This window comes from Neltuma alba, unplaced genomic scaffold, assembly GCF_004799145.2.
Source record: "Neltuma alba isolate B1F8T4 unplaced genomic scaffold, ASM479914v2 tig00012403_pilon, whole genome shotgun sequence".
Lineage (NCBI taxonomy): Eukaryota > Viridiplantae > Streptophyta > Magnoliopsida > Fabales > Fabaceae > Neltuma > Neltuma alba.
In genome coordinates, this window is record NW_021636896.1 from 37,611 (window position 1) to 47,865 (window position 10,255).

Sequence of the window (10,255 nt, forward strand, 5' to 3'; positions counted from 1 at the left end):
AATATAAAAAAATTTTCCAAATATACCCCTATATATAAACAAGTAAATGTGAGAAAGTAATAGTAAGATAAATAAAAAAAAAAGAATGTATTAAATAGATTAGATTATAGATAAAATAGATAATAATATATTAAATGCTTAGAAAAACCCAAAAAAATCTTATAAAAGGGAATAAACCCATTCAAAAAAAATAGATCTTATAATAAGAGACAGAGGGAGTACTTCTTTTAGCTGGCTTGTCCCATCCTTCAATTACTGAACGCACGCAAGAGGGGTTATGTATGGTTTTGGCTTGACATAAGTACCATCATATTAGAGATAATTCTGTTCAAGACACTATTAGATACTAGATATGAGCATCTCTTTCAACGGGCAAGGGCGTAAACATGCTAGGTGGCTTGTGTCCTAGCTTGCTTCAAAATAGAAACAAGCTCAAGCCTTTTTAAAGAGATATTTAGTCTAACAGGCTAGGCTTAGGCTTCTTAAAAAGCCTATTAAACTAGTCATGTATTGCTTAACCTGTTTATTTATTTTAATTTTAATTTTCATTCTGTACTTATATACAGTCTTATTCTAAATTTTAACATATAATTATAACTTATTTTCAATAATATTCATTATAATTAATATTTAAAATAGTACTTATTACATTAAAATTTAAATAAAAGATAATATTAAAAAATAATTATTACATAGCATGTATATTTTGACTTTTCATTACTCCATGTATTTTTTACTATGCATTTTGAAAATTTTAAAATTTTAAGCCTTCTTAACAAACTCAAGCTAGGCTTGTAATGGGAAAAAAAAACTTATGACAGACCATTGGTCAAACTCAAACCAACTTGTTATTAGACAAGCATGACTTGTTAAGGACAAAGTCTAATCTAGCTTAACCTGTTTTCATCCCTACCAGCAGGAATTAAAATATTAATTTATCACATTTTGAGAAATTAATCCCTTCTCTTAGATTCTTTCTTTATTGGTTGTGTGGGTTAAGCAACCTAATCCTATCCGTACGTAGAATTTAGAAACTTCTGACCCATCAAAAAGTTTCCTAGCCCAATCCAGATCACTTTGTCCTCAGCACGTGGCAGATCAGTTCACGTAAGTTGAGCTAGCCTGTTGACCCACTCTTAGACCCAGCTGTACCTTGAAAAAACCTGCTTTTTTAAATAAATAAAATACCTTAAAATATCAAAAATAAATGAATGTTTCGACTACAACGAAATGTCGCATAAGCATTAGGCGATGCGACGGTGACAGCGCCACATCAATTGATATAATATAACTGGCGGGTCACTGTTAACAGAGAAAATCCAATCAGAGTTGGTATGGAAAATCTGTTTCTTCTTGTACTTCTTAAAGCAAAACAGCTCACAGATTTAAATTATATATATATATATTGGGAATCAAATAAAACTTCTAAAAACTAGAGCTTTATGGTGTGTTCGTGTCTCTCTCTCTCACTTTTTTTTTTTTTGGGTAATCTTTGCATGAATATTATTGTATTGCTATGAGGGAAGTTTTATATATTGCCAATAACTAGAAGTTTTATTTGTTACGCCAATAATAAGTAGCAGTTCGGCCCTTATAAAAATACTACAATCAATCAAACTAGTGAACAGTTTTTCCTTCCATCAACTTTTTTTTTTGACAAGCAAATTATAAAAAAGGATTGGACTCACCTACAATCTAAAAGCAAGAAAACTGACTTATAATCTACTAGGGCTTATTCCTATGAGTACAGAAGCATGACAAGCAAGTTTTTTTTAATCTTGCCCAGCAGATAGGAATCTTTTAACTAATTTTAGGATCAAACCTCCTCCATATTGTGAGAGTATCTGACCTCTTCGCTAGCTGAACTCGAGGACAAGGGGTTTCTTCCACCAACTTTGACAATACATGGCTGTAGGTGAAGGTGAATATGTGATTGCTTGTTCGTGATGCAGCAGTTATTATTTATAAAAATTTGAGAGTTTAGATAAATTGATCATTGAGCCATTAGATTCAAAGCCTAGAGGTGTCAACATTAATTTTATACCTACGTTAGGGGCGCTACGCTTGCTTTCTTTTTTTCTTTTTTTGGCCAGAAGAATTTGTTCCTACACATATACACTGTGTGAATAAAAAGAATCAAATCACTTAAACAAATTAGCATTAATTAATCGACTAAAAATTATATGTTAACTCCGCTTTATCAGTTATTTAAAAATATTTTTGAAAAAGACGACAGGAAGTTTGCCGCCCAAACGAACATTAGACAAGAATCTGGTGACAAACAAATAATCAATCACTAGCTGTCGAAGCAACCAATAAACAGCCACAAGCAATTCTGAAATAAACAACAATAATATGAGCATTTCTGCGCAAGTCAACAAAGTTCATCATTCTTTTCTTTTCTTTTCTTTTCTTTTCTTTTTTTCTCTTCATTCATTGAAGCTCTCAATCTCATCCATTATTTTCAATTTATTTTAATTTTATTATTATATTTTTAATATCTTAACATATGCAAAGTTCAAAATAAAAAGATAACTACTATTTTTCAGAAGAATGGATTTGACCCTAGAAATTTAAGAATAAAAAATGAAATGAGATGAGATTTGGACTGTATAAATTTCATTTGCAAGATGAGATAGATACAGTAGTTGGGTGGAATGAAAATGACTCAATTTTTAGGATTTGTACTTATCTTGTACGTGAAAAAAAAAATCATATTAAAATAATTACTCTTATATTTTATAGGATTTCAAATAAATGTATAAAAAGCACCAAATCGGCAAATCCAACCATATTCCAGCCGAGCCGAATTCCTTTTATTTGTAGGTGAGAAATTCTAATGGTATAATTAAGAGAGGAGAATTAAGAAAAGGGGATTAAAAGGGATCATCATTTTTTTGGAGTCCAAAAAGGGAGCATATTTGTTAGGTAAGAAAATGCCAACAGCTTTTCCATGAAGGTATAAAATCCACGTGGGTCGTCTTAAATGTTAAATAAATAATTAGACCAAATCATTCTTTGAAAAGAATGTGAAATCATGTCATATTAATATAACATATTTGCGTTTCTTTTGAGAAGAATTACCTATAAGTCTTAGGTAAAAAGTTAAATATAAATAAAGTCTCTAAATTTTATTTAATATTAATAAATCTCAAAAAATTTAATAGTTACAGGTTTAACTTTTATATCTATCAGTGGGATTGTTTCATTTACATATTAAATTTAACAATTTAATGTTTACTAATCAAACTTTCATATTCACAAATTGAATTATATCATTTATAAGTCAAACTTGTAAATATCAAATTTCTTAGGACATATCAATATTAAAAAGATATTTAAATGAAAACTAAGTCATGATTTTAAAAATAATTTTACAGTATACAAAGTTAATATATAAGAGAAAATTTGCCTCCATTTATATAAAAACACTTTTTGAAGTGCTTTCTGGCCATTCCAAACACCCCTAAATAAGATTTAGAGAAGTCATTTATATTTATTTTTCTTACTTAATAATCATCTCTTTCTTTTATTTTAGCCCATTGTCTGCACTTGTCCTTCATGAATCCAACATACGTAATGGAACCAACAACTTTTTTTTTTTTTTAAAGAACCCAATCTGTTTAAGGCGATTCATGTTTAACTGCTCAACTATATCATATAATAGTTTTGCGCCTGCATTACATCATCTTTCTGCAACTACTTCGTTTTATGTATAAAGAATCATGAAAAATCGCAAGAGGAAGACAAGGGAAACTGTTTAAAAAGACTCTGTTCTCTACGTTCTGAACCAAAGGAAAGTATTTTTCACTTGTATCAGGAAAAAACCAGAAGAGGAGGAGAATGCTATAAGAAATCTTGCATAAAAGCTTTTTTTTTTTTTTTTTTTCTGGGGGTGCAATATTTCAACATTAGAGACAGACGAAAGCTTCTGGGGTGACATGAAATGACATCCATGGATCTCCACAAATGTCGGAAAATTACATGGGCCATCGTCTCTTTCATCATCTTCTTCAGTTTCAGCGAAGAGTCTAAAGCCTATGACCATGCATCTCTAGAAGCCTTTGTTCGTGACAAAGCAAACCGAGAAATAGCAAAACCTCGTACAGGTACCTTTTACAACATTCCTCTTCCTTCTAACTTCTCAGGCATGAAATTCTCAGTTCTCAGAGTTCGAAGTGGTTCTTTAAGGCTAAGAGGAGGGAACTATAGTCACTTCAATCTCCCACCTATGATCAAACCAGAGCCTCACGTCGAGAGAATAGCCATAGTATTTGAAAACTTTGGAAACTGGTCATCTCGTTACTACGATGTTCCCAATCACACCATGGTAACTCCAGTTCTTAGTCTGATGGCTTATAATACTTCAGAAGCAGGATTAGTGCTAAGTCAAAGGCTAAATTTGAGCATCCCAGAAAAGAATCCCATCAAAGTTCGATTTTTTCGAAGTTGGGTTCATGGGAAAAGGGGAGAAAAACCAATTTGTGCAAAGCTTGGTAATGACGGTAGGTTGGTTGGACTGAAGAACATGAGTGAACCATTTGTGTGTGAGATACGTAGCGAAGGACACTACACGCTAGTGGTTCCATCGCTGGAAGAAGCTAAAGACAAGGGGCAGAAGGATAATAATAGGACAAGGTGGATCGTAGTATTAGGAATTGGAAGTGGGTTGATTGTGTTGTTGTTCGTGGTTTTCGTTTTTGTGTGTGTTAAGGTAATGAAGAGAAGGAAGATTCAAAAAATGGAGGAAAAATCAGAAAAAGATGTGATTATTGGTGAGTTCTGGGTTGGACAGAGCAAAATGCCTGCTGCCTCAATGGTTAGAACCCAGCCGGCACTTGAGAATTGAACGCTTCTTTTTACTTCATAGTAAAACAAAAACATTCATTCCCTCACGTGTTCTTTGTAATACGGGTCTTTTTCTTTGAGTAAACACACACACACACACACACACACACATTTCTCCCCCACAATATATCCCCTTTTTTTGCCAGCTTAAAATATATCCTTTTATTCTTTGGTCGTCTAATGCTTTTGTTTATAGTGCATATCAATATATTAATGTAAAATTTTTAGCAAATACTTTTCTCAAACAATAAATAGCACAGCTCATTTCTTACATTTTCTCTCAAACAAAGGATGCCCACCTAATTTTATTTGCGTCCGGGGAGTTGAGAGAACATAAAAAATCCTAATACATTTCTTTGAAAAAAAAAAAACAATATACTACCTCTAGTTCTAATTATAACACCTCATTTGTAGACTTCAAACGAGACTTTATAATTAGGACGGAGCTAGTAGCTATTTTTAAGAAAGAAAATATGGCTATTTTATTTTTATTATTGTTTTATAAAATATGAACTTAACACCAATATCCCAAAGTATGCTTAGGACTCGATAATAAGATTCCGAAGTATTAACTATAGAGTTCTTCAATAAAGCTATATAACAGATGACCTGTTTTCTAACAAGTGCAAATAAATATTTTCTAAGGAAAACGGTGCGTAATAGGAATTTCCAATTTCTTTTATTGATGAGAGTAATTGCTGTAACATTTTGAAACAAGGAAGAAGGCTTGAGGAATATTGCAATGTTCAGCCTATAGGGTGAAGATCACAGAGTTTATGAAGAGGGAAAGGAGGATCAAAGTAGGAACCATTAAGAATAGCCAAAGTAATAAGCTTGTTTGCAGCTTCAGTGGCATGGATGCCATCCCAGCTTACATAGTTATATGGGTCATCACAAGCTGATGCTGTCACTGTCCTTCCATTAATCTGTTTGGAGTTTCCACAGTAAAGTTTTGGGTCAAAGTTATAGTCTCCCCCTCCATGTCCACAGCATGCTTTGGTGCCATATTGTAGCCCTGTTCCATCACAACCACTTCTTTAATTAAGGCACTTTGGTTTATCAGTAGTTCACAAATACCTAAACTTCATCCAACATAATGATGATCTAATTGTTTGAAGATATAATAAGAAACTTCATATCTATCCATATTCATATAACTCATTGTCTTTTTTAAAGGATAAAAATGATTTTTTTTAGTTGAACATTCATTTTTATCCACCCAATCGCTTGAATTAACCCTTCATCTATATTGATATTTTTAATTAAATTTTGATATATAAATGACAACAAATGCTTTTTTTGAGGGTGATATACATATTCTGACTTCTGATGCACAAAATAGTCATTTTTTTAGTTAGTTTCAATTTACTGAGACTTATAAAAAAACCATCAGTTTTAAAAAATTCTACACTCATCTCCCTTTGCCTTTTGGAGATTTGTGATTGGAAACAGCTATTATCTTGCGTTCTAAAACACTTGCTTAAACTTGATAATTATTTTTTCTTTTTCTTTTTGGCTAACCAAATATTATCTTCAATTTGTACCATGAGATTTGGGGTGCTGGAAGAGGTCTAGCAGCACAGAGTGAGTATCCACATAAATGATGGAAGCATCTGAAAGATTTGCTCTGGTTTGGTTCAATGTCTGCTTCAACATGTTGTTATAGTCAAGCACTGCATTGTTATAAGAAACCAAGCATCCAAACTCATCAACGTCTGAACTTTCATGAGGAAGCTGCACTAGAAGTGCAGGGTAACATCCCACTGGTGCAAGATTCTGCACCAGAAATGTGCGCCCTCCAAGTTCATATAGCTCCTATAATCCACCAAAAATTGCAACTTGTGAAGAAACATTACTTGACATGAAAGCTAGTAAACCGCAGTTTTAGTTTGGATCATATTAAATCAACCCAGTTTTAAAGTTGTATTAACCCTTTCTTACATGAAAGATACTCTCACCTTAATGGTGGCAGCAATTTGTGAAACAACTTGAGGCAGGTATTCCTTCACCCCACCAATACCAATGGCAGCTAAGTTGGAGGTGAAGTCATTTTGCCCAATGTAGAATGTATATAGAGATTTTCCAAAGACATCCCGTGAAGGAAGTTTTGGGTCTAGCCAACAATTAAAATGAGAATTTTATAAACTAGAGAAAAGAAAAGATTCACACAACCCAAAAAATGAATGAACTGCTTAATATAGATGTCTAACTAAATATTCATAGTTGAGAGTGTACCAAGGAGACCAACTTCATCAACTTTGGCTTTGAACTGCTTCATTTGGTTGAGCTGAATGGCGAGAGAAAAGGGGCTGATTCCAGTCACAAACAGAGAGGTATTAGGAAGAAGAACTGTAGATGCCAATGTTGCATAATTGGCTCCATGTCTGTAATCAGATCCTATTGATTGCAGATAAGGACTCAAAACGGCAATCCCAGTGCTTGAGCTGAAATTTTATATGGTTTTTAAAGTTCATCGCAGAAAATACAGTTAGAGGGTGATAATAACGATATCAACATCATCATCATCATCATTGTTAGAAAAGCGAATAATAACCGTAACCATCATCATCATTTTCTTGTACAGAAGGATTAGAAGCAAATAGACGAAAACTACAGGTATTCTCTCAAATATTCACTATATTTTACGAGAAGTTTATTTATTTTTTTAAATGAATATCCAACCATTACAGGGCGGGGGAGCTAAACTTGTTCATCAGGCGTAACTAATCTCCTTCCTTTTTTTTTTTTGGGGGGGGGGGGGGGAGCGTGACTAATCACAGCTTGTGAAAAATTATACTACCCAATATCTTAATTCCTAACATATTTTATTCGGCCCGTCGCTGTAACTTTTAAAACTGTGGGTTTCCGTGACCATATGACGAATAAACTGCTCTTGTTCTTCCCTGAAAAATACTACATTTCCGATTTTTGGTATAAGAGTTAATTACTAATTTGAATAGATTAAGAAAACTAATTAAATTAGTTATTTATAATAAGTAAATGTTGGCTTTTCTATCAAATATCTTTACTAATCAAGTATATTGGTTAAAACTATCATTATTATAAAAACTACCTTAAGAAAAAAAATAAATAAATATAAGAGATAAATGAATTGAGATCTTATATTTAAATTAAAATGAAAATTAAATAAACTCTTATATTAAAGATAGGAGGTAAGAGGTAAATTATACTGAATCTTTCTTTACTTAAAAGACCACGACTTTGACAGACTTAGAATTACTAAAATTTTTCGTCTACCTGTTTATGAAATTAACGTGGCTCAGAATTGAAATATTGTTCTTAATTAGATAGATAATGGACAAAGCTAAATTCCTCAATGAATACTATTGTGCCAAAAAACCTCGATTTTATTTTCAACGAAATATAGAGATGCTTAAGTAATTGTAATGAAACAGACATTATTAAAACATCAATTTTACTGATATAAAATAAATTAAATAACTTCAGAACATATAAATGTATTTAAGATAAACAAATATAACTTGTTTTTAATAAGCATATGTATCACCATATATACTCTTATTTTATCAATACATATACACTAGCTCCGGTCCTATTTATAATATCTCGTTTATAATCCACAAACTATGTCTTATGTTTTTTTTTGGTACAGAAAAGTTTAGGTGAGTTGGGTCTCGGAGACTCACCAGGACCAAAGTATGCCTCTAAGCTCAAAGAACGTTTACAGAGGTACTTACAGATCGCCCACCAACAAGGTTCTCACATCGGCAGAGGGATTCGAACTCACGACCTTATGGGTTATGAACCACTCCTTACCAACTAACCAACTCTTATTGGTAACTAGGTCTTATAATTAGTAATGGAGTATATACTCTTATAATATTGATTATAATCTATTTGTACGGCCCAATCATTGCTGGGCCTATGTGGGCTAGATTCGTTTGTTTGAATGACTTCTGTCGTTCTGAGAACTTATTTTCACGCTGTTCTACATTTCCGGAGCTTCCATCAAGCAACCAAGCAACCACAGGAGGCTGATACGAACTTTGAGTTCTCAAATTGAAATCTTAAAGAAACAATCATTCAAAACGTTTCTTCGACCCAAGTGATTTATGAAAGTTAAGAAATACTTGAGGCTACGACCCTAATTATGATAGCAATCAGAAGCCGAAAAAGAGAACAGAAGAAGCAGTAACGTGGGGCTGATTCAAATCGTGTTCAAGCTTCGCAGCCACAAAGACGATAACGAATTCAGAAAAGCAATCGAAGGAAATGAAATTACCGAGGAAGTCGAGGATGAGTCTGCCATCGGAAGCTCTTCCGGCCGGCTTGTGGAAGAAGGTAGATCCGAAGGGAGCAGTCTCTGCCGGAAATGCTGCGTAGAAGCCACCGGTGTCTGAATTGGAATCTCCGAAGTTGAAGATTGCCTTGAAGTGGCAGTCACATTGAACCGAACCCACCACCAAGAATGGCACCACCACCGCCAGAATCACGCTTGCCACCGATTCACGCATGCTGTCCAAAGATAGTGCCTCTACAGTTCTGTAATGTATGCATTATAGAGTGGGCCTTTTTCTTGTATATGCATATGATTTAAATAGAAAGTGTTGTCCTAATAATCCTTTTTTTTTTTGTAAAATTGAATGCATTTCTAAAATGCCTCTCACTGAAATTAAATCCGCTTCAAATAACATTTGGCTTCTGTTCTTATCTCAAATGCACCTTTCTTGACAAAATGAATTCTCTCTCTCGATCTCTTTCTCGACACAAATAGGGGTACGTCCTAATAAATGATAAGTGTCAAAATAGTAAACAAGATGATTAACAGTGACTGAAGTTTAAAAACTGATCGATGAAGGGCCTTTGTCAGTATTTCTGTGTGTTATGTGCTCGTTCCATTATCAATATAGGCAACAAAATGGGGAAAACATTCGTTATCAAATATAAAGAGCAAGAAATGGAATATAATTGAAGAATTAATCAAGAGTAACAGTGAGTCACATGGTCCCGATTTAGTTGATATCTAGCCCAAAAAAAAAAAAAAGAAGAAAGAAAGTTACTTATGGCCTACTCGGAATAGCATTCATAAGCACTTATAAATATATATTACATAAGTAAAGACAAAACTCATTTTATATACTTATTCTTATTCCGTAAATCACAATTAAAACATTACTTATAAGCTACTACCTCTGATCCTAATTATAAAATTAATATGCGTCCGTGCAAAAAAAAAAAACTTCTAGTGTTTAATATAAATTCACATTGTAATGCAAATTGCGATAAGATAAATTTTATATTAAAGGGAAAAGTAGTACTCCTCTCGTTATTAACATAGACCCTAATTGTTAAGTTAATTGTGATCCTAAATATAAGACATATTTTATATTTTATAATTTTTTTAAATTATCCATATGAATACTCT

At 32.9% G+C, this 10,255-nt stretch overlaps 2 protein-coding genes across 2 annotated transcripts; one reads left to right on the forward strand and one right to left on the reverse strand.

Moving 5' to 3' along the window:
• The first annotated feature begins 3,955 nt into the window (after nucleotides 1–3,955).
• Nucleotides 3,956–4,849, forward strand: LOC114726802 (uncharacterized). Its single transcript, XM_028913516.1, has one exon. The coding sequence runs from the start codon at nucleotides 3,956–3,958 to the stop codon at nucleotides 4,847–4,849; it is 894 nt and encodes a 297-aa protein (XP_028769349.1).
• A 701-nt stretch (nucleotides 4,850–5,550) lies between these two features.
• On the reverse strand, nucleotides 5,551–9,344 carry LOC114726803 (GDSL esterase/lipase At4g01130). The gene is given in 6 exon segments (XM_028913517.1): nucleotides 5,551–5,863; nucleotides 6,393–6,663; nucleotides 6,807–6,961; nucleotides 7,084–7,272; nucleotides 7,275–7,292; nucleotides 9,113–9,344. Coding segments are annotated over 6 exon segments (1,134 nt in total). The 3' UTR covers nucleotides 5,551–5,594.
• Between the last annotated feature and the right edge of the window lie 911 nt (nucleotides 9,345–10,255).